General features: G+C 42.6%; 1 protein-coding gene across 1 annotated transcript; it reads right to left on the bottom strand.

Moving 5' to 3' along the window:
- Positions 1 to 551: 551 nt before the first annotated feature.
- On the bottom strand, positions 552 to 18,063 carry LOC124798844 (uricase). The gene is made up of 6 exons (XM_047262375.1): positions 18,012 to 18,063; positions 17,626 to 17,906; positions 15,258 to 15,453; positions 12,555 to 12,741; positions 7,566 to 7,689; positions 552 to 1,069 (listed from the first exon to the last, which is right to left on the bottom strand). The coding sequence occupies exons 1-6, from the start codon at positions 18,061 to 18,063 to the stop codon at positions 896 to 898; spliced, it is 1,014 nt and encodes a 337-aa protein (XP_047118331.1). The 3' UTR covers positions 552 to 895.
- Between the last annotated feature and the right edge of the window lie 4,796 nt (positions 18,064 to 22,859).

Genomic DNA, 22,859 nt, shown 5'->3' on the forward strand with positions numbered 1-22,859 from the left:
CGATCTGGACGTGTGTCCGTCAGAAAAACGAAATTTGTAAGACCGGGTGTCATGAACTGTTATATATATTATAACTTTCGAACACTATTGAGGTTAATACATTGTTTGTTCTCCATCAAAATCTTTGATTTGCTAACCATGCCTATCAGTAGTTAGTGCCTTCAGTAGTTAGAATCTTTCCTTTTTTTCTTTTTTTCTTTAGAATCTTTTCTTCAGTATTGGTGCTCGCTGTATTGCAGTAGTTCGAGTGACGAAGATTTTTGTGAGCTAAGTGATTCATGAAAGGTATGGGATATCGTTATTCAGGGCCATTCTTTTGTAGGGATTATTGAAAGTCAGATTGCGTTGCGCTAAAAATAATGTGTGTGAGTTTGTGTTGATCAGAATAAGTAAAGAGAGAAATGTCTGAGTACGTTCAGTTTTGCTCAGCTGTTTGAAAAACAAATAACGTAGAGGTTTTCCAGCACAGTCATTCTTAATTTTTCTAAGGGGGTGTTTCAAAATTAAAGGCTGGAAATATACAACTGATAAGATATAGAAATGACATTACCTAACTTTTAATAAATAGTTTTATTGTAACTATCTTTATACAAATGTACAATCCTTCATAGTAAGGTGCGTAAATTTACAATACTTAGTTAAAGTCTTATTTTTTATAGACTAGCCAATAACTGATGGTTGCTCTGCCGCTCGAAAATTTGCATAATCTGTCCAGCAGGCAACCCCGTTCCGTGTAAGTACAATACATTTTATTGAGCAACGTATAGCGCCCGCGAGACTTTCGGTGCAGAAGAAACTACCATTCCTGGCAAGCGGCAGCTGGGCGCACTTAGAAATTCGCGCATAGTGCCAACAAGCGCTCGCTGCGGATCTCGCGTCGCTATCGGCGATGACGTCACAGCTTGGCCTTGAGATCCTTGCGGGCGAGCTTGGCGTGGATGATGCCGGACGGCTTGTCCACCGGCTCGTACACTTCCTTGTTGTCGCTGCCCACGATGCTGCGCGGGAACTTACTCAGGTCGATCGTGAAGTAGTGCTTGTTGGGCATCCACATCTCGATCTGCGAAATCTGCAACGGGAGAGCCTCGTTAGGTACGCTAATGCGCCGCTGGAATGAACTACATCCGCACTTTTCTAGTTCCTCACAGCAGAAAAGGTAGACTCCATCTTTCCAGATTTCCGAAAGGCGTTTCACGCACAATTACCCTGGCGGCCAATAACCAAGCTGCGATCATATCTTAGGATATGTGCGAATTTGTCAATAAAGTTACCATTATAAATCCCAGTTTGTTATATTGGACGGTAAATATTCAATAGTAATGAAACCACATGCGCCCCAAAGGAAGCCCATAATATTTTCAGTACGCATAAATAATTTATCAAATTAGCTCAGCAACACTGTAAGATGGTTCACTGTTGATGCTGTTGTCTACAGCGAAGCATCGCCGCGGATTGAAACTCCTCTTACTTTGATTCGGGAATAATATATCAATCAAAAAAATATGAGACTGTAGTGTTATGAGCATGTTTCTGTCATCTTGTGTAACAGAATGAAACTGACGACTTGTTCCACGTGTGTTGCAGTGTACCTTACTGGAGCGATCTTTTAGTTCTTTTTGTAGTTTTCATTCTCTAATCCAGTGTTTGAGCTCTAACCCATTGTAGAGTTGCAGGGATTTCCAGCCAGTCGTCAGGTGGGCTGTTGGTAGTAGCGCAGAGGGGTTCCCAATTGCGAATGAATGGGAGACGCCTACCAATTGCCTTAGAACCAAGGAAAACATTGGCCATTGGCACCATCTTTAATTTAATTCTGAGATAATGTTATCCCTTACTCTAGACAAAAATTAATTTTTTTTACGTGTTTATCGTTCGTGGGTGCACACACACACGCACACGCACACGCACACACACACACACACACACACATACATACACACACACACACACACACACACACACACACACACACACAGAGAGAGAGAGAGAGAGAGACAGAGACCTTACGTTAAAAGTTGTGCCAATGCGGTACCATTACACACCGGAAGCAACCATGCGAGGTAGAAATTAAAACCAAACAAACTACTCTGCGAATCATCATTATTTGGGTTTTAAGACAGTTCAGTTTATTCTTTCAGTTACATCGGACACCAGTTTATCTGATACACCTTGTTCTACTAATTATATCTCTGTATATAAAAGGAAACTTTGCGACTGACTGACTCCTCATTGCCCAGCCCAAACAGCTACGGATAGAAACTCGAAATTTGGAGAGGTTGACCTTACACTGTAGGCATCGTTTAAGAATGGCTTTTACGAAGAAGGACGGAAGCTCGGGTTTAACGTCCCGTCTACACCGATTCATTAGAGACGGAGCACAAATTCTGATTGTGTCAGGGATGGGGCGTGACCTTTCATAGGAAACATCCCGGCGTTTGCCTGCAGCAGTTTAGGGAAATCACGGGAAGTCTAAACCTGGATGGCCGGACCATGTTTGAACCGTCGTACTCCAGTGTGCTAACCGCTGCGCCATCTCGCTCGGTATTTTTCGAAATAGACCCCTAAGGGGAAGGAAATAGGCGATAACAGTTTTTTGAAAGCTGTCGCTATTAGGGCAATTTTTAAGCTAGAGCTATGATATTTGGTATTTAGCTTCTCCGTCAGAAATAAAAAGATACGCGTTTCAGTGTTCTTGGAAATTCAACACCCAAAGGGTGTAACAGGGGATGAAAAATTTTATGTAAATATTTCGTTGTCTCTGTTCGAAATAAAGAAATATGTGTTATGGGACGAAAGTTTCTGTGGAAAAATCACCACAAAAACTCAAAATGCAAAACTTAAAAAAACTTCCTACTTCAGCTACTAGAATCACTTTTTGGTCAGAAGTACATTTGGAAAGGACTATTCTTTTACGGCCTTAAAGGCAAGCGAAGCAGAAGGCGCTAAGCTAGTTTGCCATAAAAGCTAATCAAACGTCATAGGAACAATTCATCGAACTAGCGTCGACTGTAACTCCCAACACCATAACAAAAATAAAAGTGACAGGCGAATAGAAAAATGGTGAGGCTCATAAACGCCGTTTCCCCTCTAGCTGGGTAGGGAACAATTAGAAGCAATATTAAGTAGTGCAAACAGGTTGCTTGGCTTAAAAAAAAAAAAAGGCTCTGAGCACTATGGGACTCAACTGCTGTGGTCATCAGTCCCCTAGAACTTAGAACTACTTAAACCTAACTAACCTAAGGACATCACACACATCCATGCCCGAGGCAGGATTCTAACCTGCGACCGTAGCAGCAGCGCGGCTCCGGACTGGAGCGCCTAGAACCGCACGGCCACCGCGGCCGGCTGCGTGGCTTACATTTCAGATATAAGGTTGTTAGTCGCTAAAATAACGGTTGGTTGAATCTCACAAGTGAAGAAGATTGAGCAGAAAAAGCGAAGGAACTGTGGTGCCTGGAGAGCAAAATTATACAAAACAGGCGAATTTCGGTAAACGTAAACAGGATAATGTAAGCGAAGGAAGATTTTTCAGCAGAACTGCTGTCATCAAATTTTAAACTAGAACACATGGATAATTTTACGAGAATGTGTGTCGAAAGCATAGCACTCTGTAGTAAGAATACGTAGACAGCGGAAAAAGGAGAAAATATGGCAATGGAAAGCCAGCAATATTGAGTGTTGTGGAGAAGCACTGTCGATATTCAGGGTAGCAAATAAAAAGAACATTTGAGGGAAGCAGTCTACCAGGTGCTCTTACAAGAAATTAATATACGAGTGGAGCAATCTAAGACTAATTCATTAGGTAATACAGAAAGCAGTAAAGAGGGAGATGTAGTTCACAGATTATACGTATTGCTGTTGCCGTGGTCTTCACACCCAAGACTGGTTTAATGGAAATCTCCAAGCTGGTGTAATCTGTGTAAGCTTCCTCATCTCTACATAATGAAGACATTGGCTTAGTAGCCACGCATACATAATGCAACACTGGATATAAATAAATGGATAACGTCGAAGCAGTCTTGTGACGACTCAAAAGAGAGAAAATTTACTCTAAGCCACTATGATTCTTAGCAACGAATCATCTCTTACCGCCAACTGTGCTCTTTTCTTGAGACATTTCATAAAAAGAGTAGCTCTGAATATTTACTTCTTTGTGGGCACAAGATGATTATTTATTATTTATTATCTTCTCTTCTGTTATTTAATATCTTCTCTGTGAAATTTAAGACTCATTAATAACGCACAAAATAAACAACATTTTGCGTTAATCACATTACTTTTTTTAAATTCGTTTCGCATCGAACGGGATGGGCCGTGACAAAGTTCTTTTTTTTTTTACTAACGTTAAGTGAACTTACAGTGTAGCCAACACCTTACTGCAGATGTAGTACATGTGACGATTCAACAGTTGTGTAATTAGACACTTAGTCTGAAGGACTTAGGTTTAAATTCCCGCCTAAACATCCTGATTTGTGTTTTCTTGAGAACATAAAACTACTGCAGAAGAATTGTAATATGTATCCTTACTCGAGCAGAAGGTCGATTTCCTTAACTTATCGTTAATCTGAGCTTATATTCTTTCTCTAATACTCTGGAGTAAAATTTTACCTATGCTACTGCTTTCAGCTCACTGCATCTCCCTGTGCTCATCCTATCAACTTTACTTGCATTATTTTGCCACTCAAAATGTATTGCGCTGTGGCATCATGCAGTAAGTACAATATTTCTATCAAGCACGCAAGACCTCTCACAACTTTCTCCTCACACTGCTGGGTACCAGAAGGCATTGCAATTCAAGACGTAAAACACAAATTAATCTATCTAATGAAGAGTTCATCTGTTTTCCTAACAGTATTGTGGAAATATTGATTTATTTGTGTGAGATTAAGCAGATACAGTAACAACGTACAGCTGAATCGCGAAATTCTCCTGCCGAGGAGAGCGAAATACCGCGCTCACACTCGCTTCTCATGCCACGTCCTGTCACAAACTCTCATCATTCGTGTTTGCGCGCGGTTTCGTCCCAAAACGAGAGTAATTAAAAAAGCCAACTCGGGTGGGATGCACTGTGACGTGTGCGATATAACAGCTGCTGACGAATTCCATAAAGCTTCCATCCGTACAGACTAGATAATTACCGTACACGCGGAAAATTAATCTGTGACAGCAATAATTCGCCGTTCGTCCTTTTTTCGATTCCCTGTCTTCTTCATCAGTAAGCTTACTAATATTGTGTGTATGAGGGGAAATGATGGTCACTGTTTGTGAGCAATTTGCCTTGTCATGTTGCTACTCAAAATGAAAATCCATTTCCAAACTAAATAACTTGTATTTCGTTTACGAGAAGCTATATTCCTTGTGGAATATCTAAAGAAACAGAAAAACTGTGGGATAGACAGCAAATGAATGAAGACTCTCCTACTTACAATACTTGCAGAATACGTACCACAATACGAGAATATCCATATTGGAATTTTCTTTCCATATTGGTAATATATGATTCTTATTGTATAACTGGCCAGCAGTTGCACATTCTGCAACTATTTAAGCTTCATGTTCTAAAGGTAAAAACCGTAACTACATTGCAGCTACTTCTTAATAACACAGACACAACTATTTCGTATTTTTTCGCCAATACCAGGTCCTCGACTCTCAATAAATATGTCCTTCGGGTTGTGAAATACGGACGACGACTTATAGAAGTTTGGGTCTGACCGTGATGCGTGTACGGATAGACGAAGCGGTTAAGACGACCACTTGTGTAAAGCGGGAAATCTGGGTTCGAGTTATAGTCCGGCACAAATTTTCACTGTCGTCATTCCAATATACAACCCTGTAGAGGCTTAATTGTAACCAGGCAAGGTGGCACATTGGTTAGCACACTGGACTCGCATTCTAGAGGGTGACTGTTCAGATCCGCATCTATCTATACAGATTCAGGCATTCCGTGATTTCCCTAAATCGCTCGAGGAAGGACAAGGCCGATTTCCTCCCCCAAACTTACTACAATCCGAGCTTGTGCTTCGTTTGTAATGACCTCGATATCGAAGTAACAAACTATAGTCAGCTGAAGCTCTGCTTCCATTTGTTTCTGTTTCGCTGTAATTAAATTTTCATCCTCACAGTAATAAACATACAGAACAGAAAATTAAATAGAGTCCATGTTCATAACATAATCTACAACGCTCATCCTCTAGCATTGAAATTTAACCAGAAGATACAGTCAGGAAGTTTCATCTACCGATCTCTAAGTTTTATGTATGTGGTGTGATAATTGAATTAACTGGTATGTAATGCGAATCGTCAGGAACACTTGCAGAACGATATTTTCATACCAAAAATGTTCTCATATCTCAATCCAGTGTGAAACTAGTAACTTTATTACCATTTATAGTTAACTATGGCTGCTGCTGTAGGACGAAAAACGCAAACGTGTTCTTAAAATGTGTCTCAATGAATATACGCAAGTACTTTCAGACAGGTATATGAGTAACCTAAAACCATCAGGCAAGCAGTAATACAACACAAATGAAATGAACACATTTGAATTCAGAAGAAGTTGCATCTTTTGCAAAATAATTTCCCTTGACAAACTAGATAAATGTACAGTAATCCGTTTGCACAAATATTTTTAGTGGCTTACATACTAAGATAAAAAAAAAACATGTTTAAGGAGGATGAAATAAATTCCAGACAGTTCCCTGTGACAAAGGCCAAACCATAAACAAGGGAACACATTGATAACTCCTCTTTGATTTTAAAAAATTCAAGTAGGAGTGCGTGGTCATCGGAAACTGAGTACGGAAAGCTTGGGATCTGCAATAGTTCAATAAAAGTTTGAAAACTCATTACAGTGGTGAAATCGTAATTGTCAATGAACGACAAAATATTGACTAGAACTCTTTGGCAAGACTGTGTAAAAGATGCTCTGAATAATTTAGTCATCACTATATGGAAAAATCTCTTAGAAACTTTATGTTGCGTCAAGAGCTTTCACGAAGTTTCTCAAAAAGTACCAGATAAGAAAGCTCTGTGAAATAGATTAGAAGAGGTGTATTGTTAACAGCCATATGTTGGTGTGCTTGAATAGAATTTCGAATAATTTAAAAAAACTTCGAAGAGTACAGTAATTACTCACGAGATTTGTTTCTACAGATAAGCTGTTGAGCTCCTTTTAACATGTCTCAATACGGAGTCATTTGTACAACCCACTTGAGACAGCACATGAAGTATCAATTTTGCATATTATTTTGCGTGTTACAAACTGAATACTCTACAAACCACTGTGAACAGAAAGGCAGAGTAACTATAATTTTTCGGGCATGATCGACTGTCAGAGTGGTACAATCTAAGAAGCTCAACAAGACACCTCTGGGAACAACATGAAGCATGTGAGAGCCCAACAACGAGTCTGAATATCTTATTCCCAAAATTACAGTATATGCGAAATTGCAGTGTCAACTGACGTATCGGAGGCAGAGGTAGCTGCGAAAATTACTATGTACACGCCCTCCACATCCGTCGTTAAGGCCATTCTTCTCGAATAATGAACAGGGGTAGATACTGACCTGCTGGACTTTGTCGAGCACCATCTTCTCTGTGAGGTACAGAGTGTTCTGCACAGACGGCGAGAAGATGCCGGTGTCCGGCGGTCCAGCGAACTTGTCCAGGATGCACTCCTTCACCGCGTCCCTACAAATACAAACAATAATCACATCTAACTCCGCCTGAAGAGGTCTCAATGTGGCCATAAATTTCAGGACTAAAATACATGGGTAATCCCAAAAGTAAGGTCTCTTATTTTTTTATAAGTACATAGATCTGTTTATTTCTACAATGGCTTATATCAGTCTACAACTTGAACATTTATGTAGAAAAATAGCTAATCACCATTTATGTCGATGCATTTTTGTAGGCACTGTGGCAGTTTTTGTATGCCTATGTCATATCAGCTCGCCGCCATGCTGTTCAGAAAGTTATGAACCTCTTCTTTCACCTCGTCGTCGCAGCTGAATTGCTTTCTGGGCAAATGTTCTTTTAACCTAGGGAACAGGAGATAGTCACTGGGCGCCAAGTCAGGACTATAGGGTGGGTTGGTGATTATGTCCCACTGAAACTGTTGCAGGAGAGCAACAGTTTGCCGAGCGATGTGTGAGCGAGCGTTGTCATGGAGAATGTGTACGCCCTTGCTCAACATTCCTCTTCTCCGGTTCTGAATGGCCCGTTTGAGTTTCTCAGAGTCTCACAGTACCTGTCAGCGTTAATTGTGGTCCCAGCGATTCAGCTACGACGACGAGGTGAAAGAAGAGGTTCATAACTTTCTGAACAACATGGCTGCGAGCTGGTACGACATGGGCATGCAAAAACTGCCACAGCGTCTACAAAAATGCATCGACATAAATGATGATTATGTCGAAAAATAGCTAAATGTTCAAGCTATAAACTGATGTAAACCATTGTAGAAATAAAGAGGTTTATGTACTTATAAAAAAATAGGAGACTTTACTTTTGCGATTACCCTCGTACTCCTTCACCCTTTAATATAACGTCGTTCGTCAAAAAGAAAGTCAGCCTTCGATGCACTTCTAAATTACCGAAAATAACGACAGTTTCTTATAACATTTTACTGTAAAAAATGCTGCATCAGCAGTGTCCTAAACAAACGTGTACATCACCTAGGGAACTTCATTATTGAGGTTATATGGTATTCAACTGTATAAAAAGTTTGTTCGTAACGTGACCTGTGACAGACATATAGGGTGCGTAACGTAATACGGACGCCTCTAATATACAGCATTATTCGTATATACCTCAAAGATTTCAGAAATGACTCCACGAAAACTGCATGATATACCGAAAATGACCCATATCAGTGGATAGAACATCTCTCCAAGTTTCGATTCGTAATACGCGCCGTAGCGTAGGTACAATACAATCAGTGTAATTGTATGGGGCAGGCGTGTCGGAACATGCAGCATGCAGATAAGTCATCTGCTCCATATTGACCCTTCGAATTAATTCACGCGTGTAGAATGTGTAAGTAGGCTGTTTAGGTTTTTATGTTGGTAACGCCACGTAGCGCTCTGTATGAAAATCACTGACTGTGCTGTGTGCAGTCTGTGGTTGGTTTCCATTGTTGGAATATTTGCTATTGCAGTGTTGGGCAGTTGGATGTGAACAGCGCATAGCGTTGCGCAATTGGAGGTGAGCCGCCAGCAGTGGTGGATGTGGGGAGAGAGATGGCAGAATTTTGAGAGCGGACGATTTGGACGTGTGTCCATCAGAAAGAAAATTTTAATACTGGATATATATGACGACTTTTGAACATTATTAAGGTAAATACACTGTTTGTTCTCTATCAAAATCTTTCATTTGCTAACTATGCCTATCAGTAGTAGGTTCCTTCAATAGTTAGAATTTTTTATTTAGCTGGCAGTATTGGCGCTCGCTGTATTGCAGTAGCTCGAGTAACGAAGATTTTTGTGAGGTAAGTCATTCATGAAAGGTATAGGTTATTGTTAGTCAGGGCCATTCTTTTGTAGGGATTATTGAAAGTCAGATTGCGTTGCGCTAAAAAAATATTGTGTGTCAGTTTAGTATTGATTAGAATAAGTAAAGAGACAAATGTCTGAGTAGTCCAGTTCTGCTCAGCTGTTTGAAAATCAAATAACGTAAGGGGTTTTCCAGCACAGTAAAATATAAATTTTCCTAAGGGAATGTTTCATAAAAGGTAACCCAAAGAAAAGATTTACAATTTAGGTTTTAGTTGTTGCACCTTCCCAGGAGAATCCCATGAATTTCTCTTGCACTTCAGCCCATAATAGAGCTTAAATTGAGAGCTTATAATGTGAGGAACATGGAGAGATGCTGACGTCTGTCTATTGTTTTTCCGCGGTTGTCTTCTGAAATCCTGTAGATATTTATGAATAACGCTGTCTTACAAAGGATTTCGCAAGTGACAGCACGCTAAGGATACATAATACCCGTAATTTCCCTAACTGGAGATATTTTTAAATTGTGGTGTTCTTGAAGCACTTGACAGCGGTAGCACAGCAACGCTTTACAAGTTATTCACACAGTACGCAAAATGCAAGCCGTCGGAAAATCTCAGTTTCTTCATGGCGGTGGTGGTGGTTTTTGGGGGAAGGAGACCAGACAGCGAGGTCATCGGTCTCATCGGATTAGGGAAGGACGGGGAAGGAAGTCGGCCGTGCCCTTTGAAAGGAACCATCCCGGCATTTGCCTGGAGCGATTTAGGGAAATCACGGAAAACCTAAATCAGGATGGCCGGACGCGGGATTGAACCGTCGTCCTCCCGAATACGAGTCCAGTGTCTAACCACTGCGCCACCTCGCTCAGTTTCTTCATGGCTGAGCGATGCACAGCCGAAATATTAGAAGAAGAAGAATCTGAATTTATGAGGCTACACACCAGAAATTTAATGGAGCAAGTTCAGTTTCGCTTTCCATTGCCGAATAAACACACAAAAAACCGAAGAAGATTGCACTGGAGCGGCAAGTCTTCATATAGAGCACATGTCCAATCTCTTTCACGGAAATGTTTAGCGGCGTACATTAAGAACTTCATATTTTCTTTCTCTTTTATTATCGAGCTCTCAAAGATCTTCAACAAATGCACACCTCTTGCTTTAAAAGTAAGTTATAAATTACGTCAGTATCTCTCTACAGAAAATTCGAGCGTTAATTAAGCGCAAAATATCCGGAGACTTCAGTGGGATCATGACCACTTGGTCTAAGTGTGGATGACAGCTGCTTTTTTGTCTGTGCCAAAAAAATTTTGAGCGTTTTTATTTGTTTCAGTTAATATCTGTAATTAATTTTAAACACGGATTCGTAGCACCACTCTTTATACGAGGCTTCTCACGAACGATAATTTAGCCGTCAGTTCAATTCTGCCAAGATTAGCAAGAGCTCAGAAAATTAAAATACCGTTTTTGTGCGTCGGGCCTTCATGTGGTGATATGTCAATAACAAAACAGCCTACATCCAATTAGCCTCGCGCACGTTTTCGAACAGCAAAACCTGATACACTATCTGGAGGATACGGGACTGGTATTGCCCCAGACATTCTGATTTAAATTTTCCTCGAGTTTCTCAATCACCTTTGTACAGTGATGCGCTAATTTATTTTTCTCTTCCAGACTTCTAGATGGTAAACCTCTGATAACATTGTCATCATCAAGATGTTATACTCCAACCTTTTTCATTCCTTCTGACGTAGGAGTGATCGAGGTTAGTTGGCATAAGGGGCTAGCTGGCACACATCTTCTATTTCCTGCCACCGTGGAGCCAGTGCACTCCCATCGTGCTAGAAATGAGTATTTATAAAGGCGAACCATCCACTATAATTTTGCTTGGAAATGTCACGAAGGAAGGGCCAATGTTTCATCGTTTTCTGACCGTTGAGTAAATTTTTTGATCGTAAATTTTTTTGTTCTTGTGAACCTGTAGATCAAATTTAGAAACTAATGATAATAATTGTCGAAAGTGAGGTTAACTGGAGTTGCATGCATGTATTACAATCTTTTATTTCTGATGTACGGGATCGTGTGGTATCCACTTCGTTTATGATATCAATTTGGCACAGCTAGGTTTGGGTTCAGTTGACAAAGTTTTACCTGCAGTTCACATCGAACAAAACCGACAAGGAATGTCTCACTGTCTCAAGGGCCTCCCGATCACCATAAATACATTTCAATGATTGTTTTGGCGAATTACTATGCGAGTCATGATCCAGTGAAGATTGTCGAACCGACAACAATGAGGTTCGCGTGTCCATTATGGTCAAAAAGAGGAAATTTGGAGATGGCCAGACGACGATGATTCGCTTTGGTACAACCAATATAAAACTGCGGGAAAATTGAATTCACGTGTTCAATTAAACGAGCGCCCAACCTCTGCATTCGCAGGAGATTTAAAACATTGAACTGATTCTATTTGAATAATTACAAGTATCTATAATTAGCAGAACCTATTTTTCTTGAAGTATTCATTGTTCGGCTAGATAGTTAGGCTCATAAAGTTGTTTATGAACTTAAGTAGAATTTGTTTTTTTTTTTTTCAAGTGTTATTTCTTCACAAGGTATTTGGTTTTTGAAGAATTTATTCTTTGAAAAGAAAGTTATCGTAAGTTTTGATAAAATAATATGTTGGTCCTTGAAAAGTGCTGTGTTCTGCCTAAGTATCCACATCAGGTTATGCCAATTCACCCATAGGGGTATGCCAACTAACCCAGCACCCCAAGATAATTGGCCTGGTTCCAAACTTTTAGGAAAAACAGCCGCGTTTTAATAAACAACAATTTTACCAGCTGTCAACTGAGTTCTTCTTAAATGTTTTTCGGTTACGTATTCGATTAACAGGTCCTACATGATTTTGTAATCAATAAGCTAAGCTAATCGCGGGATTCACCAGAATCTCTCCAAGTATTACCCAAAAAATCGAAAAATCAAAAGTCAAAATCCATGCCAACTAGTCCCTCTCTACTTGTAAACAGGAGAGGGCAGTCACCGGTGAAGTAGCAGCAGGCACACTCACCAGACTTTGTCGAAGTTGACCCCGTTGGCGGTGGAGTAGTCCCACGTGGCGCTGACGATGGTGCTGAAGATCCTGTCGTTGGCGTCGGGCAGCGTGCGGTACTCGTCCTGGATGAAGTCCTTGAAGGCTGACTGCGTCGTCTTGAGGACACGCAGGTCGCGCAGCCCGCCCTTTATCTTGGGCCGCTCTGCAAAAGGACAACAGGGTTTCAAATAAGTAACAGCTGTCACGAAATTTGTAAAAGCTACCCCCTGAAACCAAGGAACGGTAGTACTGGTACTCATTAATGCGAAAATGGAAGGAAGACGAGGATGCATTTTCAAGGGCACGACGTGTCTGCGTGATCTTCCACAGTGTGAACTAAAGACTTAAAATGAAGTACATTGTACCTTCGAGGGGTAAGAACCGTTTCCGTACAGAGCAGTAGCCTTACGCTTCATACCTGAACAGAAAAGGATGTCGACCCAGCAGTAACTGCGAAGAAATTGGAACGCCGAACCATATCGTTCGGTGCTGTATCCATTTTAAGGACGCCACTGAATACGGAGGAACTGAAGAACAGAAGTACAGGTATGGGACAGCACACAACAGGTCTTAAGGGTACCTGATAAACATAATAGCTGAAAATATATCCAGGAGAGAACTGGAAATTTATCTTTAAAGATAGGAGAAACACCGGAGGTCCATGAAGAATTTATGACATAAATGAATGTAATTAAGTACGGACTCCCCCATGGCCGGTGTTATTTTGGGTAAAATAATTTAGGTTACTGCGCCGCATCATTGTATTTACTAAAACAGCTAAATTGCCGACATGCTGACCGGCTTTCTGCGGTTCTCTTCAGGGAGTTGAACATAATTTTGGGTTTTGGGTCGCGTAATTGTAACTACTAAGGCCGCTAAATTATCGACGTTTTGACCGACTTCCTGCGGTAATCTTCAAGGGGGTTCAGCGCCCTGAAGAGGACTGCAGAAAGTCGGTCGAAACGTGGGCAGCTTAGCTGTTTTAGTAGTTACAATGACGGCGCCCACTACCAAAAAGTATTTATCTAAAAGGACTGAATGCAAAGTTTGGGCGTAGAAGTATGCTGAACTTCATCTGGCGGGGTGTCCAGCGTGGGCCCCTAAGCTGTCGTCTGTGAAATGTTGCGAAACAGCTGCCAGACAACACAGGAAGGCCAGACATTCCCCGCCGTTGCAGCGTACTCCTAACTGGAGACATGGATACAACCCCGGAGCCGGAGAACGCACGGCGGTGATGGCAGCACAAAGTGGTACTGTGACAACATATTGTTGATCAGTGGGAACTTTAATAAGCACTGCAGGTACTTCGGGATTTCAACTTCTTAGCCTTGTCGTGGTCTTCCAGATTTCAGGAAAGCTATCCTAGTGCCGGAAGCCATAAATCTCAAGCTATCTTTTTTGAGGCAAATTATAACTAAGATAGGACTAAAATCTTAATTACTAATTAATAAGTTTATAAATTTAGTTAGTAAATATTGTTATCTTAGGAAGAAATGAATTAGCACGAAACTTTCAGAATAATTAGGAAATAAAATTACAAAATGGTAGCTATTAAAAACAATAAAAATTTCAGTCTGATATAATTGTTAAGTGGTTACATTGTATATATACAAGCAACAAATAGGTAAAACTCTACGCACGTGGAATGTATCTTCAAAAATAAAAATCCTCTGATTACTGATTAGGTGAAAACTAAAATATAAGAAGATTCGGAAACAAATTGCTAGTACCAGCAGAGCTAATCTAGTTTACTGCATTTTGCAGAAAGACACTACGATTTAGTTCCAATGGAAGGTATCAGATGAGAGTTACAAGTTGTGAAGATACGAAAAACCTCAGGACCGTAGAAGAGGATGCAAAAGTAGAATAAAGCTATATAATATAATTGCTTGCTCAGTGAGAGAAACCTGGCGAGACAAGGCTCGCATAAAAAGAATGAAACTGAAGCACTGAGTATAAAGTTATTTTAATGAAACGTGAATTTGTGTTTGGCGGGGAAATCGACAAGTAAAGTTGTCTTATAAGGATACTGACTAATTAAAGAATGGCGAATACTTCGACTGAACGAATAGCGTAAATTTACGAGAACATTTTTTGCTGGCAAGTTGTTGGAAGTTTCCTATGTGTGTCAAATTTACAATAGTTTGATGAATAACTTCGCCACCCTATTGCGATTGATTGATTGTTACTATTAATTCAAAGCGAATCTATATCGAGAGAAATGGTGCTGCAGGTGTTACTAGCATAATTAAATCCCTATCGACACTTCTTAAAACAGGCTTCTTACAGTTTGCCTAAATCACACTAACAGAAAATCTGGTATTATTCCTCTAAAGCAATAAATTAAAAAAAAATCGTTCTCGTCTTTATCTGAACCAATCGTGCTAGTAGTTACTTGTGATACTAATGACCGAAATGTTAAAAGTAGGTTCATAGTTCTTATTTTCCTGAATGGATCTTCGCTGGAGAAAGAAAAGGAGAAGTCCAACGGAGATAAAACAAGTAAATACGGTAAAATAGATCTCAAAGGAAAAGAAGTATTCAAGAAAATGGCTTTCCTTAGAGAAAATTAATCTATCAGCACGAAACAGTAATGGTTGTAATCTGATAGAATATTAAACTGTTTAACGAAACATACATGCAGCCACAGCGTGTTGTACTTTCTGAAGCTGTGCTCACCGTTTCTGGCCTGCGTGACGGTGCAGAACCTGTAGGCCGTGGGAGAGAAGATGAAGGCGTGGTTGTGAGGCCGCTCGTCGGATTGCAGCCTCTCCCAGGGGTACTCCTCCACGTGTACGGAGACCTCCTCCACGTGTCGGTACGTGTACAGAAAGTGGCTGCACACCAGCAACCCGAAGTCTTCCGGTGATTCCACCTGCGATACAGAAACACTTTATCAAAGGCCGCGTCACACGTTTCCCAAACCGTAATCACCGTGGTTTGTGTGAGCCGCAACAGACAGGAAAGAAGCATCGTAGTCCGGATAGTACAGAGACATTAAGTGCAGAAAATATTTTTGAAGTACTATTCTTTCGCACAAACTTCGTTCATATTTAAAGCAGTCTTTGTGTTATCTCCATCGCAAAGGCGTCAAAAGAAGCGGTGAAATGTAGGTAACCGCAGCTGTGACGACCTTCCCATCGTGTGACACCTTCACAGTGGTGCTATATAGAACTGTGGTGATATTTGGTGCCAGAATGATACCACTAAACCACATTATAATTCACACGAACTTCTGAGCTGTGGTCTAGTTTCGGCATGTTTCGACACCTTGCTGTCGGTAGTGTTGCCGGGCCCGAGGGTGATGTTGAAGATCGCCACGATTTTGCACCATTAAAAAGGAAGGCTACAGATACTTTTGAGCCAAATTTCAAATTTCTGCGTTGCAATGGGAGATTATTACTGGGTTTTAAAAAAAAGTAGCCCTTTAACTGTGTTGCGCAATGTAAAACGTCTCATGGTTGAACCAAAAAGTCTATACGTTTTTTTCTCCGCCGCCGACCGAAAAGTGGAAAACTGAAGTGTGCAGTGATAAATAAAGAGTTACTTATTTTAACTTTTTCATGCGACATCTGAACCGACGACTGAATATTTTATGGTGGGTGGTGCGCGCTGCGTGATCTCCTATAGCCGTTGTGCCTGCCTACATTGGAAGTTTTGAGGCCATACACTGCTGCCTGTGTCCGTGGCTTGTTGAAGCGGACCGCTTTGAGCAATGGCTTTTTATGAGTGGACTTCCTCTCTTTGTAGCATATTGTAATGAAACAAATGGTATTAACAACTGTTAGGGAGAGGAAATATGTGGTTCCAAAATACATATTCTCAAGAAAAGTTGAAAATGTAAATTTGTTCATAGGTTCCTCCAGGGATTCAGAAAATTAGAAGACACAGAGAAAAATGACACACATTAGAGAATATAGCATCTCCCCAAGCTTCGATCTGTAGTATGCCCCGCAGTTTAGTTGCAAAGCACACCACTAGAGGGCAAGCATATCAAAACACGTAGACAAATCAGCTGCTCCATATTGTTGCATCGAATTAGTACGCGCCTGCAAGTAGGCAATTCAATGAACAGATTTACAAGGTGGTCCACTGTCGCTGCCCTTCCCCGATCAGCAATGAATTTCACGCACGTGCTCCTCCGCCCATATTGACGTGTGTCGCGTCACAAACGGTGCCCGTATCGAGCATTTGTAGCCAGAGTAACAATGTTGGAGAGGTACTCTATCCACGACGTGTGTCTGTTTCCTATACATCTACATCTACATCTACATTTATACTCCGCAAGCCACGCAACGGTGTGTGGCGGAGGGCACTTTACGTGCCACTGTCATTTCCTCCCTTTCCTTTTCCAGTCGCGTATGGTTCGCGGGAAGAACGACTGCCGGAAAGCCTCCGTGCGCCCTCGAATCTCTCTAATTTTACATTCGTGATCTCCTCGGGAGGTGTAAGTAGAAACACACCCTCTCGAAACCTGAACAGCAAGCTACACCGCGATGTAGAGCGCCTCTCTTGCAGAGCCTGACACTTGAGTTTGCTAAACATCTCCGTAACGCTATCACGATTACCATATAACCCTGTGACGAAAGGCGCCGCTCTTCTTTGGATCTTCTGTACCTCCTCCGTCAATCCGACCTGGTACGGATCCCACACTGATGAGCAATACTCAAGTATAGGTCGAACGAGTGTTTTGTAAGCCACCTCCTTTGTTGATGGACTACATTTTCTAAGGACTCTTCCAATGAATCTCAACCTGGCACCCGCCTTACCAACAATTAATTTTATGTGATCATTCCCCTTCAGATCGTTCCATACGCATACTCCTAGATATTTTACAGAAGTAACTGCTACCAGTGTTTGTTCTGCTATCACATAATCGTACCGTAAAGAATCCTTCATTCTTTGTATTCGCAATACATTACATTTGTCTGTAGCTTCAACCAGCCGTCTTCTGAAGTTCCCAGAGTTACTGACGAATAACACTATAGGAAGTTGTAGTAAGAGTGTTGGGAGGCTCGGAATGGCACGGCATGGGCGCGGTACTTACGCCGTGCTTCTTGGCGAGCACGTAGACGGTGTTCTTCTGGGTGTCGGTGGCGATGATGTGGCGGTTGTCGCCGGCCAGGTAGTCGCGCTTGGAGTTGAGGCGCAGGTGGGTGTTGACCTCGTACTCGCGGATGGAGTGGGTGGCGCCGTCGCGCTTGACGTGTAGCAGCTTGACGTAGTTCTTGCCGTAGCCGTACTCGTGCAGCTCGTAGCGAGCCTCCCCTGCCGCCGGCTCGGCGTCGGCGTCGCCGGCCGGCCGCGGGTCCGGCAGCGTCGGATCCGTCCCCGGCGCCGGGGGCGGCAGCTGCGCCGGCAGGCGGCCCACGCGGGGGCGGCGCTCCGCCGCCGGCACCTCGAGAGCCGTGCCCAGCGCAGACACGGGCAGGCCGCCGCCGGCGCGCATATGCTGGTGCGTCTTGTTGACGCCCACTCCGTTCATCCTGTACAGAGCAGCGACTCGTCAGGAAGACTCTCCACAGAAGACACAAAACATGACCGCGTAAATGCAGTGCTGATAGAGTCAACAGTTAAAAATTAATTTTTTGGGTTATTCTGTGACCTGTGTGAGACGCAAAATTGTATTTGGGAGACTAAAATGTTATGGCATTAAACAGAGTGGAGGGAGTCTTAGGTTCTCAAATGAAAGAATGGTGTGTGTGTGTGTGTGGTCAGGACCTCCCGCTGGGTAGAGTGGCTGCCTGCATGCAGGTCTTTTTAATAGACGCCAATTCAATGACTTGCGTGTCGATGAAGATGAAATGACGGTGTAGACAACAAAACACCAAGTCTCCAAGCAGAGAAAATCTTAGATCCAGTCGTGAATCGAGCGCAGACTTCTCATATGGTACTCAACTATGAAGGCAGACTCTCAGAGTAAAACAGAGTGTATGTTGATACGCTGCATTACAGGTGTAAATGATATAACGGGAGTAGGACTCGTTAAGACTACGAAGGCAGGGCAGTTCAGCAATACGATGGTTCTCATCAGAATCGACGGAAAACCAACACTGATAACAATAGGTTACGTACACACACCAACGTAGCGAGCAGAAAATGAAAAGGCAGAAAGTATATGACGATCCTGAACGGGTAATTCAGTGATTAAGGAAGATGAAAAACTAATAGTCATTGGGTATTGGAATGCGGTTGGAATAGAAGGATAGGTTGCGGGAGAATATGGACTTGGTAGTAGAGAAGAGAAACACTAATTTAGTTCCGCAATAAATTTCAGTTAGTAACAGCGAATACTCTGTTCAAGAAGCACAAGAGGAAGAGGTATACTTGGAAAAGGCCGGAAGATACGGAAGATTTCAGATAGATTACTTTATGGTCAGGCAGAGATTCCGAACTCAGGTTTTGCATTGTAAGGCATACCCAGGGGCATAAATAGACTCAGATCACAATTTGGTAATGATGAAGAGTAGGCTGAGGTTTAAGAGCTTAGTCAGGAAGAATTAATCTGCACAGAAGAAGGATACAGAGGTACTAAGGAATAACGACACACACTTGAAGTTCTCCAAGGTTACAGTTATAGCAATAATGAATAACTCAGTAGGCAGTACAGTTGAAGAGGAATGAACATCTCTAAAAAGAGCAGTTACAAGAAAGGCATCTGTGAAAAAACCATGGTTAACAGAAGAAATACTCCATTTGATCGACGGAAAAGTACAAAAATGTTCAGGGGAATTAAGGAATACAGAAGTACAAATCACTTAGGAATGAAACAAATAGGGAATGTAGGAAAGCTACGGCGAAATGGCTGCATGAAAAATGCGACGAAACCGGAAAAGAAATGATTGTCGGAAGGACTGACTCAGCGTATAGAAAAATCGAAACAACCTTCGGTGAAATTAAAGGCAGGGTCGATAACATTGAGAGTGCAATGTGAATTAACTGTTAAACGCAGAAAAGAGAGAGAGATAGGTGGAAAGAGTGCGTTGAGGGCTTTTATTAGCGGGGGGACTAATCTGATGACGTCGTAGAAGAAGAAACAGGAGTCGATATGGAAGAGATAAGGGCTTCAGTACCCATTATATCATACCGGAAGCGTTGCGACAAACTTCAAGTTATTGTAGAGGGCGTCTTAAAAAACAGATCAAGGATAGGGAACTGTACCTGGAAACTTCATCCAAGACGCTACAGAGCGTCGAAGTTATAGGTGCTGGCGCCTGCTCCTAGGCAACCCCTTCAGCAGCTAACCTGACACTGCACGCTGATGGACCATAGACGGAACGTTTCGCAGTGTTGTTTGTTATTCAGTAATCGTGGCTGATTTCCGCGATCGCCAGTGGAGAAGATGGCGTTAGCAGCTGCGTAGACAGGCCTTGCCTCCTATGAATGCGATGCTGTGTTGCCTTGGTGAATCACAATTTCGGACACAGGTTTCCATCTACAGTTTATTTTTCTCCTCTACACCGAAAACATTGGAGATTCTAGGAGAAAAATAAACTTCCGATGCACCACACTGTCCGAAACTATCAACCACCGAAGCAACAGAACATCGCATTCATAAGAACTGAGGCCTATCTAAGCAGCAGTCAGTTCCATCTTCTTCACTGATGATTGTGACAGTCAACCGGGATCATTGAATACGAGTAACAAATAACATCTCGAGACGCTCCACCTATGTTCCGTCAGCGTACGAAGTCACGTTTGCTGCTGAAGAAGTGGCCTAATGGCAGGTGCTCTCACCTATAACTTCGACACTCTGTAGTGTTTTGGGATGACGTTTCTCGACACGGGTTCCTATCCCCGATTTTTTCAAGCCATCCTCTTCAACCTCTCGAAGTTTCTCGCAACATTTCTCGGTCACCAAATATTAACACTGAGTGGACATAATATGTGATGTCCCACGAGGATCGTGGGACAGCCTGAGGAAATGTGCAGTTCTCACATAGAAAAATTTGAACATAACTTAAGTAGAACTAGAGTCAACCTAGCTCTAGTTCTAATAAAATTTGAACATAATTTAAGTAGAACCAGAGTCAACCTAGCTCTAGTTCTAATTAAATTACGTTCAAATTTTATCTTGTGAAAAACTGCACATTTCCTCAGGCTATACTTTATTGGCGTTGTGTTATTCATGCAAGAATTTGAATATAATTTATGTAAAACAAGAGTGAACCTAGTAACGATAATTGTGAGACTTCAAATGTTATGTTCCCCCATTCATGCAAGATTCTTAGGAATAAAGTGCAGCCTGAAGGAGTCTCTAGCATTTCACATAATCAGATACAAAGTCTGTGTATGGCTCTGAGATCCAATCATCAACAACCATAAAGAGATTAAAATCAAATACACAAGTTACACTCCTGGAAATGGAAAAAAGAACACATTGACACCGGTGTGTCAGACCCACCATACTTGATCCCGACACTGCGAGAGGGCTGTACAAGCAATGATCACACGCACGGCACAGCGGACACACCAGGAACCGCGGTGTTGGCCGTCGAATGGCGCTAGCTGCGCAGCATTTGTGCACCGCCGCCGTCAGTGTCAGCCAGTTTGCCGTGGCATACGGAGCTCCATCGCAGTCTTTAACACTGGTAGCATGCCGCGACAGCGTGGACGTGAACCGCATGTGCAGTTGACGGACTTTGAGCGAGGGCGTATAGTGGGCATGCGGGAGGCCGGGTGGACGTACCGCCGAATTGCTCAACACGTGGGGCGTGAGGTCTCCACAGTACATCGATGTTGTCGCCAGCGGTCGGCGGAAGGTGCACGTGCCCGTCGACCTGGGACCGGACCGCAGCGACGCACGGATGCACGCCAAGACCGTAGGATCCTACGCAGTGCCGTAGGGGACCGCACCGCCACTTCCCAGCAAATTAGGGACACTGTTGCTCCTGGCGTATCGGCGAGGACCATTCGCAACCGTCTCCATGAAGCTGGGCTACGGTCCCGCACACCGTTAGGCCGTCTTCCGCTCACGCCCCAACATCGTGCAGCCCGCCTCCAGTGGTGTCGCGACAGGCGTGAATGGAGGGACGAATGGAGACGTGTCCTCTTCAGCGATGAGAGTCGCTTCTGCCTTGGTGCCAATGATGGTCGTATGCGTGTTTGGCGCCGTGCAGGTGAGCGCCACAATCAGGACTGCATACGACCGGGGCATACAGGGCCAACACCCGGCATCATGGTGTGGGGAGCGATCTCCTACACTGGCCGTACACCACTGGTGATCGTCGAGGGGACACTGAATAGTGCACGGTACATACAAACCGTCATCGAACCCATCGTTCTACCATTCCTAGACCGGCAAGGGAACTTGCTGTTCCAACAGGACAATGCACGTCCGCATGTATCCCGTGCCACCCAACGTGCTCTAGAAGGTGTAAGTCAACTACCCTGGCCAGCAAGATCTCCGGATCTGTCCCCCATTGAGCATGTTTGGGACTGGATGAAGCGTCGTCTCACGCAGTCTGCACGTCCAGCACGAACGCTGGTCCAACTGAGGCGCCAGGTGGAAATGGCATGGCAAGCCGTTCCACAGGACTACATCCAGCATCTCTACGATCGTCTCCATGGGAGAATAGCAGCCTGCATTGCTGCGAAAGGTGGATATACACTGTACTAGTGCCGACATTGTGCATGCTCTGTTGCCTGTGTCTATGTGCCTGTGGTTCTGTCAGTGTGATCATGTGATGTATCTGACCCCAGGAATGTGTCAATAAAGTTTCCCCTTCCTGGGACAATGAATTCACGGTGTTCTTATTTCAATTTCCAGGAGTGTATTTTAAAGGACAATTTACAAACTGTTTGCATATGACTCGAGCATTCTAATGAAGGGCCCAAACTAGATCTTACCATACAGATCAGATGGTAGTTAAATAGGCCTAGAACTGGTTCATTACAAACATTTTAACTTTTTATCTCACAGACATTCAGATACGGAAGTTCAAAGAAGCAGAAATGATCTTCTAGTACAGGTGCAGTACACAATGATCATAAATATTGAGTCACTTAAGATTTCATGTAAACTTTTTCCCAGGACGCATATGCTATCTGTTCTCTGTCGCCAGATGAACTGTCATAAGGTCCACAATAAAAACAATGTTGGCTGTAGTCTTCCCTCATATCAATATTGCTTGTAAAGATAACGGTGTTCGAATTTTTCAGAAATAACTACAGAAAACTCTGCCATCAGAACGAATTCAACAGCGATTCACTCTCCGAAATACCGTAAGTAGTTCTTGAGAAATTTCCGTATGTTGAACTAAAGACATCTTCATTTTGTAG

The sequence above is a fragment of the Schistocerca piceifrons genome, chromosome 5 (genome assembly GCF_021461385.2).
Source record: "Schistocerca piceifrons isolate TAMUIC-IGC-003096 chromosome 5, iqSchPice1.1, whole genome shotgun sequence".
NCBI lineage: Eukaryota > Metazoa > Arthropoda > Insecta > Orthoptera > Acrididae > Schistocerca > Schistocerca piceifrons.

Excerpts from the sequence above, each read along its gene's own strand:
- LOC124798844 (XM_047262375.1), bottom strand. The coding sequence starts at position 18,063 with ATGAACGGAGTGGGCGTCAACAAGACGCACCAGCATATGCGCGCCGGC. Across the intron at positions 7,690-12,554 it reads GTCAACTTCGACAAAGTCTG|GGACGCGGTGAAGGAGTGCA; the intron begins GTGAGTGTGCCT and ends TTGTATTTGTAG. Across the intron at positions 1,070-7,565 it reads TGCTCGACAAAGTCCAGCAG|ATTTCGCAGATCGAGATGTG; the intron begins GTCAGTATCTAC and ends CTCCCGTTGCAG.